Below are 22880 nucleotides of genomic sequence, written 5' to 3' on the forward strand. Positions count from 1 at the left end.
GCGGGGCCAGGCCTGACATGTAAAATGAAACACAATGATGTCGGGTGTGCATCCATTGTCATTACGTGTCATCATGATATTTCGTTCGGCAGGCGTGCACCGGAGTCAGCTACATGTCCACTGATGTTAAGGGCTTATTAAGGCCATGAGGGATTAATTAAAATACTTTAGAATGCCTCCCGTCTAACCTGAAAGTTGGCAGGCAGGTGAAAAGCCCAAGCGGCCTTTGCATTTTTCAGTAAACCTCATCCACAGGTGGGATGAGGTTTCCTGAAGCTTTTATAAAATAAATACATTTTCCCAATTTCACAAACATGTCCCAACTCACGTGACGCCATCACATAAGGGAACATGTTTAAATAAATATTTACTTAATTTATTAAAACGTTTTATAATCTATTCAATCTCCCCGGGGTGGCTCCGTGCCTCAGGGAGATTTCTGCTCTCTTTCATATGCATGCGCGAAAGAGCACAGCCCCCGGCTCTCCCTCCTCCCGGTGTACCGGTGTACAGGTAGCGCTGAGCGCCACCGGCTGCGCGTTACACTGGACAGGTCTTAATTGGCCCACCCGCGTAAAATGGCAGCACACAGCCGAGCACAGGTGGCAATCAGTTCCACTCCCATCCAGCCCGCCCGCCATAGGAAAAATCCAGGCCCTGGTGTTTCCTTTAGACTTTATTACTTATTAAATCCAAACCCAACTCGTTGTTGTCTTTTGTTCCAAAATATCCCAGACTCAAGCCCCCAGATTTTATCACGACACACTGGGGATAGTGCACTGTAATACCAAGCCCCACTGTTCCCCGAGCTGCAACAAATGTGAAAAGTTTGACCAAACCACCAGATTGCCCCAACTCTACCCAACTGTTTAATTCACGTTCACAGAATACCGGCACCAGATTTGTAAACTTAATAAGTAAATAACTGTTTATTGAACAAATTTCTTTTAACTAACAAAAGTAAGAAATATGAGCTTCTAACTTCTTACTCAATAACGTAAACTCCACCCATTCTTAAACCCCTATATACAATCACACACACAGATAAGACACACAAAACATTGAGTTGAAGGGTGAGATAAAACAGTTCAATAGCACCAACACGGAGTACAGGATTAGGATGGGTTGATTTTGATTGATGCCTTCCAAAGTCCTTATTATTTGTTGTTGATGACATGAGTGCTCTCCCAGCACTTTCAGTCTGTGGCTCACTGGTTGAAAAACTTGCTGGTGATTTTCCCTTTTTCCTCTTGACAGGGGTTTTCAGAAAAAGCAGGTTACAGAGATGTGGGGGATAACCAGCAAGCTATTATGGGAGAATTGATGGAATTTTCCAAACACAGGAGAGAGAGGTTTCAGGTCTTCCCTCTTTGCAGGCTCAGAGCTGTTCTGCCTGACCTGTTATCACACAAAACCCTGCTCACCTGGTCAGGAGCCAATTAGAATGTTTTCATTAAGCAGTTCCCTCAAGTCCAGAGCTCTTTTCTGGCACCATCCTGTTCTATTATGGCACTGTCTGTTCCAGGATAACCAACACTGTAGACATGTCTCATCCTGTTCCAGTGAACACGTCTTTCAACTGCAGCCATGGTAGTTTTTAAAGTCACAGTCCAATTTTAAAGCCACAGTCAAAGAAAAATAAAAAAATGGGTTCTTTACAGCAGAGAGGGATCATAAATCAGAACGTTATACTGAAAACAGGCTGCAAGAACTGTTTGCTCTCTCTCGCTCTCAAAAGTATTCTACCTAGATTTGCAAAGTAACCATCCTAAGAGGAGAAATCTACTGCACACTGAGATCTTTTGGGAATTTAAAATGGAAATTTACAACTACACCCAGGAAGACAAGTGAACAAAACAACCACAACATGAATCACCACATCGAGATCAGCCAAAGGACAGCTAACCATATATTCCTTTGTTTTAGGTTCTTTGCAAGCGATGAAAAATCCTTAAGCCTAACCTCTGATTCTGACACCTGTACTAGTGTGTGTGGGCCCAGGGAATGTGTGTGATGTGTGAGTGGTTGTTGCGATTTACCTAGTATTTTTTAATTCAGGAAATAGCTTCAATAAATTTATCTAATTTTTTGTTTGACCTAATTAAACCTGTCTGACTAATTCTTTACAATCTGAAAGCATAAACAGTGGGACTCCTCTCGCATAGACAAAGCACACCCTCTCTAAACTCGCAAAAAAAAACCTTGTTATAATCAGACCTGGAGTGGTAGAATAGGGGAATAATTTTTACCCCTCCTCATGTGGCTTTAGCAATGTTTAGAATTCTATGCTTTTCCATTTCAATGGGCAAGCCTCAGTTGTTTGCAAAGCTGATTTTGAATTCAGTTCCTACTTGTTAAAACTCCAAAAACCACTTTGACAATACAATATAAACATGTTCCTGGTTGGGAACTGCCATCATTTTGAGATCTACCTCGTGGAACGGGTACACTGACCAGACTGTTGGCATGAGCTTCCCTACACCCTCTCCAATCAAACTCCAGGGACAGGGCTGCATCGTTCATTCCGATGCGATTACCAGGAATCGGACAGACACATTGTTTAACGTATTTTGTTTAAATTACCAGTATCTGCACATACTGATCATGGATTTGGATGTGTCCCACTTGCTAAAGAGTTAGCTGCCGTACATCACTTTATTAATTAAATGAATCTCTGCTGCAGAAATTCCAGCTGTGATTGGTTACTGAACCATTACATCATGGAAACTTGCAGCCATTTGCTGGCTCTACTGATCTCCTATTGTGCTTTCAGTCTTGAAGCAGTAGACCAGCATCTTATTTCTTCACAACCATTGCTCAGCTAGAATTTATTTCTTAATCCACAATATTCACAGAAGGGTGGAGAGGTGTCTGCCCTTCAAGTGCAATATATGCAAGCAATGAAACCGTATACTCCTTTGATGTGATCATGCGAAGTGGCTTAGAGTTCATGAGAAAATTAGATTTAAGCATCTTCTTTTGAATTTATTTAGTAGTTTTGTAGTGCAGTTGTGTCTTTGCCAGGACTTTATATTCTGGATTTGCAATTCATGACAAAATCAGATAAATAAAGGGCTTTGGTAATTTTTTTTGTATTCCTTCTCGTGATGTGTATGGTATTGGCAAAACTCCATTTACTGTCCATTCCTAGTTGTCCTGAGAAAGTAGTGGTTGTCTTCTCTTTGAATAAGTGCAGCCTTTTATCTGAGCCTTATAAAGTACCATAACCTCAATATAATGTAACGTGAGATTAGCAATTGAACTGCATGAAGGTTATAAAGGAGAGATTCTTTATTCCAATGGCATCATAAACATTAATCGAAAAGTTTAACTTAAAGGAAGAACTATTTACAATGGATATTCATGGCCAATGCTCCAGATTCACCCAGATACCATTGAGAACTTAACGCCTTATCTCTAATCAGCCTGATAGCAGAGTTCAGTTGGTGGATCTCCGATTGCTAATTCCTTGTGACCATGTGAACAAGATTACCTTGTCTCCTAGATACAATTAGGGAATCTTCCTCTTCTCAGGGCCTCTGAAGCTCTGGAGTGCTGTCCAGGTGGTACACCTAGGTCTCCAGCAGCTGTTTACTTGCTCTGCTACCATTTCCCAGCTCTCCAGCCACCATCAGGGGCCTCGGTCTGCACCTCATGGCCTCGGCTCCTCAATGCATCAACTCACTGGCCTTGAACTTCTGCTCTAGCACCTTGCTGCTGTCCTGCTCTCCCTTGCTCTCTTTACAAGGCCCCAGGCTCCACCATCTCCTTCTTTAGCCCATGCTCTGGATTCAGGCTCCACCCCCAGCTTTGCCTCTTGACCCAAGGGAAGCTCCCGGGGGTGACCAAATCCCCTCCCCTGTGTCCTCCCAAGCTGACAACCTCCACTGACGGGGACCTAGTGCACCACAGAGAATTCCCCTCAGTGAGAGGGGCTGGAGACTGGGCCCCACTCCAAAGTCAAAAGTCAGGACACCAAGGGGCCGCTTATCTTCCCCGCTACAAAATTCAAGAATGGGCAAATTTTAATCTTACCAGATTGGTTGAAAACTGCTCAATAAAATTAACCATAATCATAATAGATAATAAGATCATAAGATATAGTAGCAGGTCTAGACCATTGGGCCCAACAAGACTGACCCACCACCATTCAAAAAGATAATGGTTGTAGCTTTAACTCCATTTTCCTCCCTGTCCCCCATAACCCTTAATTCCCTTGTCAATCAAAAATATGTCGAACTTGGCCTTGAACATAGTCAATGATCCAGTCTCCACCGCTCTCGTGGAAAAGAATTCCAAAGATTCTATATTCAACACTCTATGGTTCTATATTCCCTAATGAGGGGAAAAATCCTCCCAGCATCTACTCGATCAAGCACCCCCAGAATCTTATATGTTTCAATAAGATCACCTCCCATTCTTCAAGACGACAATGTGTATAGGCCCAACCCACTGAAACTTCCTTCATAAGACAACTTCTTAATCCCAGGAACTGCCTAGTGAACGTTGTCTGAACTGCTTCCAATGCAAGTATATCCTTCCTTAGGTAAGGAAACCAAAACTGACACAATACTCCAGTGGTCTCACCAATGCCCCATACAGCTGTAGCAAGACTTCCCTACTTTTATACTCCTTCCCCTTTGCAATAACGCACAATATTCCATTTGCCTTCCTAATTACTTGCTGTACCTGCATACTGACTTCTTGTGATTCATGTACAAGGACACCCAGGTCATTCTGTACAGCAGCATTCAGCAGATTCTCTCTCCATTTAAATAATATTCTGCTTTTCTATTCTTTCTGCCAAAGTAGACAACCTCATATTTTCCTACATTATACTTCATCTGCCGATTTTTTGCCCATTCTCTTAACTTATCTATACCACTTTGCAGACTCTTTGTATCCTTTTCAGCAGCAGTGTGGATTTATCCAATCAGAGCCATGCTCTAAAAATACTACCTTTGTGAAACGATTCCAGGAGGAATCTGACTGTGGCCTGTTAGTATAAGTTGTATCTCGGCAACACTCAGCTGCAGTGCTGGCTTGAGTACAATAGAGTTTACACACTCTCGATGCACCTGATTCCTGTTTCCCAAACTTTCTACTTCCTCTGCCTGTAAGTCGTGTCCGTCTAACAAACTGTCAAATTTTAATTTCCATCGCATGTCTTTAGAAAGACGCGGCCAATCTGATCACATCAGTTTCACATTGAGTGGTTCAGTTTGAGAGGATCATCCCTCCACAACTATCTTTTAAATGAGTCCAGTGGCCTGCATTGGTGGGAGGGATGGTTTGCTGTGTGACTGTCCTCTGTAAAAGTTGTAAGCACCTTTTACATGAACACAACCCAGCTTATATTTGTTTAAATAACATTTGCCTTGGTGCTTCAACCGTAACCTCTCAGTTCCCTTTGACACACTGTGGAACAGTGTCAGCTAATTCCCATAGCATTGCCTGTGGGGACAGACCCTGATAATTTAATGCACACACTGGTTGAAGTATGACCAAGAGGTCTGGGACTTTATGTAGATCTAACAGTTTGCACATGGGATAAACTGCACTGTAGTATGCAGTCCTTCTTTAACGTAAAAATAGCAGTGTGTTGTGGGGAATCTTGTTGCCAAGAATTAATAGTAAGAAAAATGGGCTCATGTCCCAATACCAACGCCTGTAGATCTTACCGATTCCATTGATATGTGAGAGTAATGTGGTTGGGACTGTAATCATAACAATCAGGTGATGATAAATTTCACTCCCAGTTTGTGAGATTATCCAATCCCCCTCAACTACATTATGTAACCACTCTTAGGAACTCAGTATTGTGTGAGAACATTTACTCATTGTTGGCAGGTTATTCTCTTGAGTACATATCCCTTCAACCATTTCAAACAACCTTCAGGAATAACCATGTGAGCTCACTTCACTAATAACTGTGTAAATAATATTCTATTTACACCATGCAGTGGGACCATGCCAAATGTGATTTACTTCAATCACAATTCCCCAAGAAATGTCTTCATTGCTTAGTCATGGTTGCTTTGTTCCCTTTCACAGTTCACAAGTTACACAGCAGCCTGGGGATGTTTAAGAAACTGAGAATGGATTTTGCAATGTGATATTTCCCGAACGCTTACTGGCTCCCAATGGCTCACTGGGTAAATTAAACTCCTTTAGTATTGGATTAAATACAGTGGCCCCTCCAAAGTTTCAAGATATTTTGCATGTTGTAAAGTAGCAGCACAAACACAGGTCACACCAGCAACACAAACACAGGTCACACCAGCAACAGAAACAAGGTCGTACCAGCAGCACAAATAACACAGGTCACACAAGAACCACAAACACGGGTCACACCAGCAACACAAAAACACAGGTCACACCAGCAACAGAAACAAGGTCGTACCAGCAACACAAAAACACAGGTCACACCAGCAACAGAAACAAGGTCGTACCAGCAGCATAAATAACACAGGTCACACCAGCAACACAAACACAGGTCACACCAGCAACAGAAACAAGGTCGTACCAGCAGCATAAATAACACAGGTCACACCAGCAACACAAACACAGGTCACACCAGCAACAGAAACAAGGTTGTACCAGCAGCACAAAGCACAGGTCACACAAGCACCACAAACACAGGTCACACCAGCAACACAAAAACACAGGTCACACCAGCAACACAAAAACACAGGTCACACCAGCAACACAAACACAGGTCACACCAGCAACACAAAAACACAGGTCACACCAGCAACACAAACACAGGTCACACCAGCAACACAAATAACACAGGTCACACAAGCACCACAAACACAGGTCACACCAGCAACACAAACGCAGGTCACACCAGCAACACAAAAATGCAGGTCATACCAGCAACACAAATACAGGTCACACCAGCAACACAAATACAGGTCACACCAGCAGCACTGTCACGATCACACCAACAGCATTACAGTAGCACAGGTCATACCACCAGGCCCAGCACCAGCTAGGCCACACCATCAGCACAAACACAGATCACATCAGCAACACAAAGTTCACACCAGCAGGATCAGCACTGGTCACGCCAGCATCACAAACACAACTGCTGTGCATTATAAAAGCAGCATATGTTATCCAGCTGAGCTGGGTTCAGGTCAGGATGAAGCCTTTGTCTTTGCTCCATTATGTGAAAATAGGTTATTATATTTGGCCACAGGCAACGAAAAGTCAGCCATGATCACCACTCCCAATCACTGTCCCATGCCACTCGTTGGAACACACATATTGGGATTGGAATGTACATTCAGGACTGGGTGTAACTCTCACCTCTCCACACAAAATACCCTCAGCAGTTACTGTCTAGACTTCTACATGCAGATGGGTTAGGAAGACCATGGGTGGAATTTTCCGAGCCCGCTGGCGGCAGGGGTGATAGGCGGTGTGCGTGGAAAATATGGCGCGACCTGCTTCTCAGTGGCGTCTGCTCAGCCCGCCGACAGCGGGACACGTATCCTGCCATCAGTTGGCAGGGAGCTAATTATAATACATTAGCGTATAATTAAAAGGCTATCCCACCAGGCTCTTGGAACCCCATCGTATCGTCCATCCACGTCGGCGGGAAAGCACATCGACGTGTTTCACAACAGCACACAGGCGATGTGTACTTGGCGGCCTTCACTTTGGGGGAACTGATGTGAGTGAGCAGCAGCGTTCTCCACAGCTCGCCCATTGTTTACAGGCCGCAGGGGTGCCGGGGGGTGGGGGAAAGTGATGCCTGGCCCTGCAGGCGACTGCTGAGGGGGTAGGGGTCAAGTGCTGCCCTGGCGCTGCATCCTGCACACAGGCAATCGAGGTGGGGGGCAGGGTAAGCGAAGGAAGTAGCCATGCATTAGGGACATCTGTATAAATTGACCATGCCTCTGCAAATGAGACAGATCAGACGCAGACATAGTGATATGATTGGTGTCGGGCCCCTAGCTGGCCCACCCATGCAAGCAACACAGAGGCACCAAAGGACCACCAAGCACTCCATACCTTTGCCCCCCCTCCACTCCTCCCCCACCCACCACCGGCACAGACTTCGAGTCCGCCACCATATAATTGGACCATGGAGCAGTTGGGCTGCACACATTGTACAATCTCTTCTCCAATGCTGCCCATGTAGCAGTCACTGCTGGAGGCACTCACAGCCCCTTGGAATCTCAGCATCCTGGTTTGGACAAGTGTTCCCCATGTTGCAGTTTGACAGGGCAGCCATGCAGCGCACTCATCTCTGGCCATCCGAGGGGTGACCAGCACTCTCCAGGAAACATTAAGGGGCAGTCCCACAGGGTCAGGAAAGGTGCTAAGTACAGCCATGATAACAACGTCTCTCTCTCTCTTTCATGCTGCAGGAGGACTGCTTCAGAATCATGGATCCTGGTGACCTAGCTGTATGCCTGATGGCCTACAGAGACTTTAAAAGATGGAGGAGAGATCGACTGTGGCATCTGGCTGTGCAAAGGCAGGAGCAGCAACCTCATGAAGAAGGGGCAGCAGGGGCTCCTACACATGCTGGCCGGGAGCGACAGTGCACCTTGACTGGTCAGCGCCTAGAGACACCCAGGGTCTATGGATGCCTCCTGCCATTCCTGCGGATGACTGAGAACCAGTGTCACCAATGACTGCACATATCTAGGGACCTGGTGGCCCACATTTGCCACTTACTGCAGGACTTGGCACCAAGGGGACATGGAGGGCATCCACTGCTAGTGGTTGTGAAAGTGACATCGTGGCACTCAACTTCTATGCCAGTGGCTCCTTTCAGGGCTCCACAGGCGACCTCTGTGGGATTTCACAATCCGCCACCCAGAAATGCATCCATGAGGTCCCGGATGCCATCTTCTCCATGGCACACAACTTTGTGAAATTCGCACAGGACCTGGACAGCCAGGATGCAAGGGCCATTGGATTCGCTCTGATCTTCGGATTCCCACAGGTGCAGGGTGCGATTGACTGCACTCATGTGGTGCTCAGATCTCCATCGCTACACTTAGTGGACTTCATCAACCACAAGGGATTCCACTCACTGAATGTGCAGCTGGTATGCGACCACCAGAAATACATCCTGCAGGTGTGCACACGGTTTCCAGGGCGTGTGCACGATGCCTACATCCTGAGTCACTCGCAGTTTTCCAGGGTCCACAGAAGCTGCAGGGTTGGCTCCTTGGGGACAAGGGCTAACCGCAGAGGCCATGGCTGATGACACCCATGCAGCAGCCTCAGACTGCAGCAGAGTGATGCTATAATGAGGCTCGTGCAGCAGCTCACAACTTGGTGAAACTGACCATCAGGATGCTGAAGATGTTGTTCTAGTGCCTGGACCAGTCTGGTGGAGCCCTGCAATACAGTCTGCAGGGGGTGTCACACATCATCGTCATCTGCTGCGCACTTTACAACCTGGCACTGCAACGGGGAGAGGAGCTGGCTGAGGAGGAGATGGAGGAGCTCCGATGAGGAAGACGCCAACAGGGATGAGGGTGAGGAGGTCCTCGGTGGTGACGATGATGGGGATGAGGCTCTTGCACTGGCTAGGCAATGCAGGCGTACTTGGAAGGCCCTCATAGCTGCCAGATTTGTGGAGTATGATGATGACATGAAGTGAGGTATCCCCGTAGATCCTCACATCACAGTTGTGAACATTTGACTCCAGCCTGAATTATCTCAGCGCCAATAGCCTCTGTGAGAATTCTCCTGTCATGAAGATGCATGGAAGGCTCTAATAAGTTGCTCGATTGCAGGAGGATGATGACGACATCCAGTGAGGACACTCCATCATTCTTCGCACAGCCTCTGAGAATATTTGACTCCTGTCTGGTCAAGGGAGCTCACTTGCATTCCATGATCAGGGCGATCTCAGAGACGTAGCCATGAAACTTTAAGACAAACCTGATGCTGTGTCTGCCTTCAGTACCTCAGCACTTCAGGAGCTGGTGCACAGCATCATTGGTCATAAATGCTGGTGTGATGGGGGCCAGCCCCACCTTAAAGGTGCTGAGAGCACACAGGGAGAATGAGAGATCTCTGTGGCGCCTACATTCTGGCAGCAATGACCAGCACCGCCAAGGTTCAGGCATCAGTAATCTTTCCAGGGAGTGTGAGGCTGGACCATCACTGTGGTCTGAAGACTGTACAGTGCACAGGGAGGAGACCCTGGACTGAGACACCTGCCCTTTACCTTGTGCAGAAAGGTTTCACATCTGCGTGACAAGAACACAGCTCATCAGAACAAGGAGACACAGGCAGGGTGACATTCTCAGGAGTTTATTGACAATAGTGAACAGTACGTACAAGTGATCAACACCTGTGGCCAGGCTGTGCAGCTACTTTTACCTAACTTTCCTAACCCTGTCTTGGTGCTGCCCAGACATCCACAGCAGAGGTGGAGGCAGCCTGCTGACTGTGACGCCCTGTTTGTGATGACTTTGATGGGTGTCCTCGGGGGTGCTGAGACTTGGAGGGCCCCTGCCTGCTTTTGGAGTCCTGCTGTGTGGCAGTGGCACCTCCTCTGGCTGTGAAGCTGGACCTGCGGAGGTCGCAGGAAGACAGGATTCAGATGGGCCGGTCACTCCCAGAATCACCTGGGTGGATGGCCCCAGAGTGTGCACTTCCTGATCCTCCTCCCTATGGGTGCCTGAGGGCTCCTGGCTGAATCCATGAGTGGAAGGGGTAGCTGGAGCGAGATAGAGCTGCCCAGCACTCTGCCAGTGCTATCACCTCCATCGTGCCTTGCAATCTGAGGAGTGCAGCAGACATCCCTTCCTGATGTTCCTGAGCTTGCCTTTGCAGCTCCAGCAACTGTGACATGGCCAAGTTCAGAGGCTCGTCACCTAACTCAGACTCAGCAATGTTCTGTCCTCCAGCAGTCCTCCGAGTGCTGGAGACCTGGGAATTTCCTGCCTCCACCTGCTGTGGACCAGAAAGTGTGATGTGCTCACCAGATTGTGATCCCAAGATTACTCTAAAGCTAGGTCCCACCGAGGTGTGTGTCTCTGTGGTGGTAGAGGGTGTGGGTGAGACTGTGACAGGACTTCAGGGAGGGTGTCTCCAGATTCCTCTTCAGAGGTTTCTTCAAAGCTTGATTGGAGGCCCTGGGTCATGGACCCTGTTGGCTGTTTGGCAGATGTGCCTGCGAAAGCAAGGAGAGATAATTAGTGCATGGCAGTGGCCTGTGAAAGAGCATGGTTGTCTGATGGATGTTGCACTGCTGAATCCTCACTTGGTAGACGATCACTGTCAGCACAGGAACAGTCCCGGTCATCAGCCAGCTGGATGGCTCTGCTTTCGAATTCTGTCAGAACTTTGACCTCTGGCATCCCTCCACCTGTCTGTGACCTTTCCCTCCTGTTGTGAGCCAGTTTGTCCCGCATTGGTATAGATTGGGAGAGTGTATCAGGACTCCTGCCGGGCCAGATGATAAGTATGCCTGGCCTGTGTGGGTGGTGAGTGGTCCCACAGGCAGGATGGGGACAATGACGGTGTGTGTGAAAGAGTGAATGGTGACGTCCCTTGCACTGGCAATGAATGAGGGCCCTGTGGGATATGTGATGAGTTTGAGTGTGTGAGTTGGAAGTGATGAAAAGCCGAACGGAGGAGATCATTCATCCTTGTGCGGCACTGGGTGGCTGTCCTCCTCTACAGGGCCTTCACGGTGACCACCGCTGCCACTGACTCCCAAGCCGGGTTGGTGACATTGCTACCCATCCATGGCATCCAGCAGTCGCGCAAGGGACTCATCGTTGAAACAGGGGGCTGCAGTTTTTTTGTCTTTGCTGGCCATGTCTCCCAGACAGCGGTGGTGAGCTGGTGGCGGTGAGCACTTTGCTGGCGGCTGCCTTTTAAAGATGGCGGCTGGTGTGATACAACAGTGGGGTGATGGCGGGCGGGTAAATGAGAGCCCGCCCACCATGGGAAAGGCATGTTTCCCAGGAATGCATAAATAATAAGGCGGGCCCGGGAAGATACACCGTGAAAACCCGTCATTTTTGTCAGGGGGTAGGACTCCATTTTACCCACCCGCTACCGCACTTAGTGCAATTCTGGGAAAGTTCCACCCCATATCCCTCACTACCTTGAGGCAGAGGGAGGAGAAAATTGGGAAGACAGGAGTCGGTTCTGCCATTGCATCCAGAATGTGTGAACTGTACTGTACTCAAGTCAGTACTGCAGCTGAGTATTGGTGAGATACAGTATTACTTACACTAACAGGCCACAGTCAGATTCATCCTGGTATTGTTTTGCAGAGGGAGTAGTTTTAGAGCATGGCTATGTTTTGTTAAATCCATGTTGGTACAAACTGACTGAAGGGCAATGCCAAGATGGTGATGTAGTGAAAAGACTCTGCTTTCAACAGCAGGATGTGCCCCAATTCTGCCAGGCAAAGTTCTGCACTAAGGAATATTTATAGCAGCTCTGTTTAAGCAGAGACTTTTCATCCAGTCAGTATTCCAATTAGCCACACTCTTCTGAACTGGAGTAAATAACTAACGGCATTGCGTTTGCTGATGACTCAGTGTGGTACTGAGGCCAAAATGCTAAATTCAACTCCTGGACTTTACAGAATGAACGGTAGAGAGCAGGAGGATGCAAGAGAGTTCCTCATCACTATCAAGGGCAAATACATCAAATCTAATGAACTACTTCTGAAACATAGTCACCGTTGCCATAGAGACAAATTAGCTTTGGCATTGGTGGGCCAGAATTGGGCTATAAGGGCCCAGGCCAGCCTGGTATCTTAAGGAAAATAAAAATACATTGAAGAGAGTGTCACGATTGATGGAATGTTCCCCACTGAGCATCAACTTGTCAATATCATCTATGTTCAGATTAAGGGGTCAAAATTGAATGGACATTGATAGCCTGTTTGCCCCTCTGTTGGAACCAGAGCCTATCATCAGGGCACCATCTGCAGGAGAGACGGCAGAGATTTACAAAAATGGAAAATAATGAAGAGGAACTTCCTGAATGCTATTGTGAGGGAGTAAGTATTTAAGGGTTTCTTGAGCTTAAGTACTTGGGTGATGCTCATGTGTCTGAACGTGCAAGCAGCCAAGACCATGAGCAGGATTTTGTGCTGAGTGGATGGGTGCACGCCTGACTCACTCTAGCGTAAAATGATGTGTGATGATGTCAGGCAAGCATCCCGATGTTATCGCGCGATATTTTGGTCGGTGGGTGCACGCAGGAGTCAGCAGTGCACCAGCAGACAATTAAAGGGCCTATTAAGGCCATTAAAAATGTAATTGAAATAAATTTTCCACCTCCTGTCCAAACTTATAGTTGGTGGGCAAGTGAAGAGGCCAACTCTTTGCATCCCATGGGTGGGATGAGGTTTCCAACAGCAATCAAAAATAAAATAAAAATTTTAACTTTTCATTAAGAATATGTCCCTGCTCACATGACAGAGTCACATGAGGGGACATGTTTTTTGACATTTTGAAAATCTGTATTTTTACTTTTCAAAACTATTCATCTCCCTGACACAGCTCTGTGCCTCAGGGAGCTTTTCCAGCACACACCCACGCACATGCGCAAACTTGCTCTCTCGCCCTCCTTCCCCCCCTCAACACAGGCAGCGCTGAGTGCTGAAGCATGCCTGCCAGGGTGAAATCGCAATCTAGCCCCGATCGTGGGCGGCGTCAGCTTCCCAACCACTCCCGCCCGCCCCTGCCGATCCCTCCCGATATGGGAAAAATCCTGGCCCATATTTTTTTTTATTCTTTCATGGGATGCAGGTTGCTAACCCAGGCCAACATTTGTTGTACAACCCTAATTGCCCTTGAGAAAGTGGTGATGAACTGCCTCTTGAACCGTCAACCACTATAAGTGAAGCTGGTAAGTGCGTAGATTAGCAGAATACCAGGGACAGTCAATAACCATTTAAAATCATGGTGGATCTGAGGCATTCCAAGAAATTTTACCTTAAAGGACTTTCTGTTTGAATGGCTTCTATTGAGGTTTGTCTTGTCCTCCAATTTTATCCCTTTTCCCGGAGATACTGACTTATTCTTGGGCGCAGTCCATGGGCACTATCCCCACTCTCCTGTGTGTCACCCATTGCCAGATCTTACTGGTGGTGAACTAGTCTCACTGGCACTGAGCATGGGTAACAAAGTTGGGCACCCAACTTCATGCAACCAATTCAAGGAAGAATCCAGTTTTCCCAATGAACCATTTGGGAATGAATGAGGCTATGCTACCAGTATGTGCCGCCCCACTTAAATATTTAAATAACCTGCTGAAAGGACTCACACCACGTTTTGCACCTTTGCTCAAGGTTTTGTCAATTGCATGAGGCTCACTCATAAGATCTGGGCACAGGAGCAGTCCCAGGGACGGCTCTACTTAAGTAGCCTTCAGAAACGTTCTGTTCTGTTGCAGGTTAAAAAAAACGGGATTAGTTTTCTCAGGGTTTGTACCGCAACTTTGGCATAACACGTATAAATGGGGGTTCTGTCCAACAGTAACAGGAAACACTCCAGGGAATTTTACATTCTCATCAACCCTGCCCCCGCCCACCCACCCACAACCTTCTGTGTGTTGATTTTTCCTGCTAACCCTTCCCTTCATTATTGTTGGATGCTCCATTACACTGGGTGGTGATAATGGGGTTTCAATTTCACTGCAAATTGGGCTGACCATGGGGGTTTTATGATCCCTGAGGTAGTTTCCCGATTGCTGCACCATTCCACTGTGTTCAAGCTACTTCACTGGGATTGCCATCACAGTTGGTCTCCACATATCCGCACTAACCAATAGGGATCAATGATCAAAAGCGTGAACCTTGACTGTATCTTCCTCTCCTTAGTTTAGACTATACAGGCCAATTGTAGTCTCCTACCACGATGCAGGCTAATAGTGAATCTGGACCTTTCCTGATCCCTGAACGTGAGGCATTGCACTTATCAACAGGGCCATTAAGAGAGTTATTATTGTTAATATTATTATACTCCTCATTTAAAAATTACTGTTTAAATGGGAAGGCCCAGTGACAATGATGATGTCAATATCAGATTCTGCTGTTGATTGCTGTCTCTTATCTTAACCACTAATACCCTAATCCTAGTCCTAACCTGTAGTAATTATGGTTTTATTTAGTGTAATGTACCTTTAAGAATAATATGTGTTGGGAAAGATCACATGATCTGTAGTGACCAATAGGAGAGTAGTGTGGGTTACCTCAGCAGACGCTATAGAGATAAATTTGGAGTTGAAAGCACACATGTTGCTGCTAAGTATGTTGTAAATAAACCTAATGTTTCCACCCAAGAAGTGTTTGCAGATCAATTCTATAACTAACAGTATAATTCGGCCATCCTTACAATAAACTGGCAATGAGGATGGGATAGGATTGAACAGAAGAAACCAAGCTAAAACGAAATTGGCATTGTACCTCGCCCAGTGATTGTAAATAGCAAGCTCCGTTAGAATTGAAGAAGTTATCCTCTCTCAAAATGCCACAGTTTGGGAAAATTGATCCCTTTAAACCAGCCACAGACCAACTATTGGTCTCAATACATAGAACCTCATGTTCTTTATTCAAGCGATTGAGATTATGGGGGAAGAGAAGAGGCGAATGATCCCCTTGAGTACTTGTGGGAGCAGAACCTACAATTTGATTCAAAGTCTGACAGCACCCAGTGCCCCAGATTCGAAGAATTTCAATGAATTGGTGGACCTCATGAAGGCTCACTTTCAATCTAAGCCCTAGGTCACGATGCAGAGATTCAAGTTTAATTCGCGAAATAGAGCCCTAGATGAGACAATTGCATGTTTTGAGGCAAATTTGAAGCAGCTAACGGAACACTGAGAGTTCGGTACAACTCTGAGCGACATGCTCAGAGATCATTTAGTGTGTAGTGTGAAAGAGGACATTATTCAGAAAAGATTATTGTCCGAAGTGAATCTGGATTTCAAGGAGGTGCTAGAGATAGCACTGGCCATGGAAAACACTGTAAGAGATCAAAAGCAATGCAGGGTGCACAAAATGGCGTCATCCTCCACATCGGGTGTGAAACCTCAAGCACAAATGACGTGAAAAAGTGAGACTCTGCCGAGAAACTAGCCGAAGAATAAAGAAAAATAACTTAGCAGCGAGATCGAAGAATAATTTTAATAGAGGTAGAAGCAATCAGTCTTTTAGTGATTGGCAGTTGAAAAAAGTCAAATGTTACTATTGTCACAGAAATGGACATATGATGAGGGAGTGCAAGGAAAGATTCAAGCAGACTTGTAAACAAAAGATGCCCAATGAAATCTATGATGTAGAAGAGCCTGAAACAATAAATTCAAGACAGTTACTCATTGTTTAATCCGAAAGTTGGAAAGACAGAAACAATATTTGTCACAGTGAAAGTAACTGGCAAACCTATTAAAATGGAAGTGGACAAGGGAGCTTCCTCTACAGTAATCAGATATTTGAATAATGGTGAATGTCAGTTAAGCTTAGGACAAACAGCTGCCAAGCTTAAAACATATACAGGTGAAGACATTCAAGGCATAGGCAGAATAACTGTCCATTATGGAAGCCAACTGGCACAGCTACCCTTGATGGTGGTAGCAGGTGAAGGGCCAAGACTCCTGGGGCAAACTTAATTAAAGGAGATTAAGTTAGAATGGTCTGAAATTTTCCAGTTGAGAGCAAGTGGGCTACCAGATCTACTTAGAAAGAACACCACCATCTTTAAAGATGAATTGGGGAAAATCCAGAGCCTGCATGTGGATCTGGAAGCAACCCCTTGCTTCATGAAGGTGCCATGTACCCTGTGAGAAAATGTCAACATTTAACTGAACAGACTAAAGAAACTGGGCATTATACAAGCTGTTCAGTTCTCAGAATGGGCAGCACCCATAGACCCCGGCCTTAAACCTGATCAAAGCGTCCAAATTTGTGGGGACTACAAACTGACAATTAATAAAGTAGCCAAGCTGGATTGGCACCCCATTCCAAAAATCAAAGACCTGTATGCCAACCTGGCAGGTCGGACTTCATACACGAAGCTTGACATAAGTCATGCTTATCAACAACTAGAGTTGGATAATGTCTCCTGGGAATTTGTCATAATTAATACCCACCAAAGGGCTGTACCAATATACATGACTGCTTTTCAATGTCTCCTCCCCTTGTGCCTTCTTTCAGAGAACAATGGAAAGCTTATTGCAGGGACTGCCTCAGGTTGTAGACTATTTAGACGATGTATTGGTAAACAGGATTCACTGAAAAAAAGCATTTGGCAAACTTAGAAGTCTTAAAATGTTTCTTGAAAGCTGGAGTGCATCTAAAAAAAGAAAAGTGTACATTCCAAGCAAGGGAGGTAATCTATTTGGGTCACTGGGTAGATTCAAAGGGCCTCCACCCAGTTGAGGAGAGAGTGAGAGCCATAACAGAGGCTCATACACCAAAGAATGCCTCAGAGCTCAAACCATTCCAAAGAATCATCAACTATTATGGGTGGTTCTTACCCAATTTGGCTAAAGCACTGGCCCCCCTGCATTCCTAACTCAAAAAGAGCCAACATTGGTCTTGGGAGGCTCCACAGAAGAAGCTTTCATAAAGGTGAAGCAATTATTACACTCGCCAAATCTATCAGTGTGTTATAACCTGACGAAAGAATTGCTGCTGACACGTGACGCATCAGCCTACGGAGTGGGAGCAGTCCTCTCTCATCAGATGGACAACAGTGCGGAACGGCCTATGGGTTATGTATCAAAGACGCTCACCACAGCAGAAAAGGGATACTCGCATATAGAAAAAGAAGGTCTGTCCATCATCTTTGGTGTCAAGAAATTTCACCAGTACGTACACAGCCACCATTTTATAATCGTTTCAGACCACAAACCATTGCTGGGTTTGTTTAGTGAGGAAAAGGCTATACCACCCATAGCCTCAGCAAAAATACAATGATGGGCCTTAATTCTGGCAGCATACGGATGCACTTTTGTACATAGGCCTGGCAATCAAATCACAATGCCTTAGTCATTTGCCTTTACAAGAAAATGATGTGCTTGTTTTACTGTTAAATTTCTTAGATTCCTCGCCGGTTTGTGCTTGACAGATCAGAGACTGGACAAGTCGGGACCCAGTCCTATCTCAAGAACAAGAACAAGTGCTACGTGGTTGGTCTCAAGAGCCCGTATCTGATGAATTGAAACTGTACCTCAACAAAAGACATGAAATAATCAGCCAGGATGGCATCTTATTGTGGGTAGCATGAGTGATAGTTCCTCCAAAGGGAAGGGAACCACTTTTAACTGAACTACACAGTGCCCACGCAGGAATTTCCGGAATGAGGATCACAGCACGCAGCTATCTATGGTGGCCTGGGATGGATAACGGAATAGAGAGTTTAGTAAAGCATTATGTGCAATGTTAGCAACTGCAAAAAATTCCAGTGACAGCTCCATCACACCCATGGGAGTGGCCAGGTAGACCCTGGATATGATTACACATTGACTACGTTGGACCTTTCCTGGGAACAATGTTTCTCCTCATTGTTGACACCCATTCAAAATGATCGGACATATGAGGTGAAACCACCAACATCTGTCGCTACAATTGAGAAACTACATCAGAGTTTTGCCATTAACGAACTACCAGAAGTAGTCATTTCCGATAACGATATGGCATTTACGAGTGCTGAGTTTCAACGGTTTATCAGCCACAACGGTATCACTCATGTGAAAACTGCACTGTACCACCCTTCCTCAAATGAACTGGCCAAAAGGGCGGTTCAAACATGTAAAAGCTAACTGGTGATTCCTTCACAACCAAGCTAGCACTCTTTCTTTTTCATTACAGGACTACTCCTCACACAACAACAGGTGTCACACCTGCGGAGTTATTGTTGAAACATTGTCTCAGGACAAGACTGAGCTTAATAATGCTGAACTTAGAAGGGAATTTGGAAAGGAGTCAGGGAAGCCAGAAAATTAGGCACGACTGACATAGTCATGAGAAGAAATTTACCGTGGGAGAGCCACTATACATGAAAAACTTCGGAGAAGGACCAAGGTGGTTATCGGGTGAAATAAGTACGGTGACTGTGCCTCTGTCTTACCATGTGGAGATGGAAGGCTGGATCATCCTTAAACATGTGAACCATTTCAGGAGGAGAGAGACAAATCACCAAGATTTGGTTCCACCAGTGATTATGACTGGTTCTGCATTTCCTGTTGAGGATACTAGGACTGACATGTCTGATGTTCCTGTAAGAGTTGAGGATACAGAACTGCACCTGATGTTCAGATCCGGAAAAGGAGGTTCCCGACAAAGAATCCAAAGTTGTGGAGCTGCAACGTTCCACACATACCAGGAAACCACCTGAAAGACTGAACTTGTAAAGGGGGAGGAATGTAGTAATGATGGTTTTATTTAGTGTGTAATGTACCTTTAAGAATAATACGTGTTAGGAAAGATCACATGATCGGTAGTGACCAATAGGAGAGTATGCGGGCTACCTCAGCAGTCAGTGTAGAGATAGAGTTGAAAGCATAAGTGTAGTTGCTGCTGAGTATGTTGTAAATAAACTTAATGTTTTCCCCCATAGAGGTATCTGCAGATCAACTCTATTAATAGTATGACTTGGCCAAACTTACAACAGAACCTTAAAACAAAACCCTAAATTGTACAGTTTTATAAGTAATGGTGTGGTCATGGTTGATGCAGATCTGTGGCCTTATCAATAGTCACTTTGCTTAAGAAATGAGGTAATTAATATTACTTGAAATATCAGTGTCATATCAACTGTAAGGCATAAAATACGTAGAACTAGATAAAAGTTATGACAGAGAGGACAATCAGTGCAACTAACGCATTACTGTATTTACCCTTTGTATAGCACTTTCCATAACCGCAACCTCTACCACCTAGAGGGACAAGGGCAACAGATGCATGGGAACACCACCATCTGCAAGTTCCCTCCAAGCCAGTCACCATCCTGAATTGGAACAATATCACCGTTCCTTCACTGTGGCTGTGTCAAAATCCTGGAACTCCCTTCCTAACAGCACTGTGAGATAACCTACATCACATGGACTGCAGTGGCTCAAAAAAGCAGCTCACCACTACCTTCCCAAGGGCAATTAGAGATGGGTAATAAATGCTGGCCTGGCCAATGAAGCCCACATCCTATGAAAGAATTTTAAAAAAGCAAAATAAGTGATATTTAGGTGACTATATGTGATGAATGCGATATATGTGATAAATGCTTTGTCTCACACAATTGAAATGCAGAACCGATTAAATAATAATTTAACAAGAATCTGCCAGTAATTTAAACCTAAATATTGAAGCAGCCAGTCTCATCATCAGCAATCACCAGCTGTAACCATAGCAACTCGCTCATAACTTAACTCTCAAAAATTGCTGGCTCAGAGGGGGCCTTTTCCATATTTAATAGAATGGAGGAAGTAAAAGCAGATCTGTACTTTCAGATACAGGAGGAGAGCCGGGCAAGAGAAATTCAGGGTGGGGCAAATTTAGGGCAGACATCAGGAAATCATTCTGTACACAAAGGATACTCAACAGCTGAAGCATTTTTACAAAAAGATCATTTGAGGCCAGGTAATTTGATTCTTTGAAGTTGGAATGGGGAAAGAGTTGGGTTGCTCTCCTGGTGGAGTGAGGTCAAATGGACCAAAGGCCCTTCTTCATCCAAACCGTCTTATACTCTGGTGACCAGCCCAAAGCATAATCGAGAATGAGTAGTTAAATAAGTAGCTGTTGCTGCATATGACAACCCCTGAAAGCACCACCTGAATAAAATGGAGCCAAAATGCCTTCCACACCCTAGTCACTCTAACAGCCAGCAGGAAAACCCATTTCACTCTTTCCAATGGCAAAACATCTTGAGCTGGTGATCGTTGTATTACTTGCTCCCAATATGAATTCTCGGGTGTCGGCAACACTGTAAACACAAGATTCCCTTCATATTGTCCTTTTGAATGTTTTTACTTTGTTTCTGCAATAGCGACCAGCAGAAAATTTACACTCTCCCCCCACCCCATCCCCCCCAGTATAAAATTGGTGATGAGTCTGTGGCTGACAAATGACAAATGACAAATTACAAATGATTTGTGACCCTTTAACACTGCCCCTGCTATCAACATGAGTGTGACCTTGTTATTGGAAACAATATTATTCCGCCCATGAATTACTAAAAGCGACTTACCAAAATACGAAATGAGAAGGCGTAAAAGAAAGAGCCAAATGTGTTTCCACAGCATCCTGAGGGTCTGATGCAGTCCCACTCTCAGTCCTCTCCCTCTCACTGTCAAAATAGGGTAGAAGAATGAAAGTAATTTGCGTTGTGATAAAGGACTTTATCTCTCCCAGGCCCTGAGCAAATATTTCACCAAATGCTTTCATGCGGTCTGACACAGTAATCAAACAAAATTGAACAAATGGTGCAGTTACTCATTCACCAATCTCCAAACTTTGAGACCCTTAGTTAATCACTTTAAGGGATTCCATAGAAAAATCCTGAGTTGAAATAATTAGCAACATTTTAAAGTATTATTTATAATTGCCAACTAATAAACCACAACCTGTCTAAGGTTTAACCTTCTACAGCCACTGCGTACGAGGCGTGATTAATCTTAGTAAATAGGAACGATATTGATCGAAACTGCCTTTTAACATCTAATTGGGTGAATCGCTACAAATTACAGTGTTACTGGTTGAGTTGAGTTTATGGGTACTTAATAAAAGGTCACACATTCCACCTTCTATAAAATAATCCTATTCAACTTCTGAATAATGGTTTTCATTTATAGAAGGAGGTACATTTGATGTTCAATGCGATTTCTCCATTCTGTTCAACCAATATGGTAAATCTCTCTCTCCCACTGTGTGTCTTCTCACAATTAATTTTTCTCTCTCCCCTCCCTTTCCGCCAGCACTGGATGACAAATGTAGAAGTGTTGCATTCCTCAGTACTTTCCCTTTCCTATCTCTTCCCTCCCCCACGTCCTTTACAAGAAGATGAACTTCTGACCCATCTAAAGAGAATCTCTCCCTCTCATACCTTGCCTCAAAATGGCATCCCTCTGGCCCTTCCTCACAAAATTGACTCAGCTATTTTCCTCTGCCTCAAGTGTCTTTCTTCCTCTGTTATTCCGAGGATCACTTCGCCTTTCTCCCAAAGAAGCATTTGTCTTGCCTTTCTCCAGCTGCCTGCCTAACTCATCATAGCTGGTTGCCTTTGTGTGCATATATTGAGGCTATCTTTGATTCTGTAGCTCTCCAGTGTTTCTTTTGTGTTGAATTCCACCAATAAGTTCTTGAGGTCTCCCAGACCTGGGTAGCTTAGGGATATTGGGCTAGTGAACACACTCCCAGAAATGGAGTCTACCCAGTGAAGCTTCTTGGAGCTACAAACTACTACACAGAATGAATAAACAATGCCGAATCGTAGTTCACAAACAACAGGGAGGCATGGATTCTTTTATAAAACCTGCTCTGAGGATCTTCGAGCAGCACGTTGATCCAACACCAAAAATGCTTTCTCTCTGCTTAGCTGAAAATATAACATTGCATTAAAAAGAGCCGGGCGTTCAGGCACATGATTGTGTGGACAATATTGCAATCCCAGCACTCTTCATTAACAAAACACATTAGCAAAACTCATACATACAGTTAAGGGGAAGTTAGATATACAAATGAGGAAGAAGGGAATCGACGATTTTGCTGATAAGGTTAATTGGAGAAGGGTGGGAGGAGACTCGTGTGCAACTACCCCTGCCTGTGGACTCTATATAATTCTATGTAAAAGATGCTCCCTCTGGTGGATTAAGGGCAGAGTTGTAGGACAGAGTTGTACCAGCCCGCACCTCAGTTTCCACCAGCTTTCTATTGA

The 22880-nt window shown here is 45.2% G+C and overlaps 1 protein-coding gene across 1 annotated transcript in view; it reads right to left on the minus strand.

The window, feature by feature from the left end:
* Positions 1–21287, minus strand: part of LOC121269585 (V-set and immunoglobulin domain-containing protein 2-like) — a 71892-nt gene extending 50605 nt beyond the window's left edge. Inside the window, exon 1 of the mRNA XM_041174286.1 lies at positions 21195–21287. Within this exon, the coding sequence (XP_041030220.1) occupies positions 21195–21249 (55 nt within the window). The 5' untranslated portion in view covers positions 21250–21287. The remainder of the gene's footprint in view (positions 1–21194) is intronic.
* Positions 21288–22880: the final 1593 nt, after the last annotated feature.

This window comes from Carcharodon carcharias, chromosome 25, assembly GCF_017639515.1.
Source record: "Carcharodon carcharias isolate sCarCar2 chromosome 25, sCarCar2.pri, whole genome shotgun sequence".
NCBI classification, from domain to species: Eukaryota; Metazoa; Chordata; class Chondrichthyes; order Lamniformes; family Lamnidae; genus Carcharodon; species Carcharodon carcharias.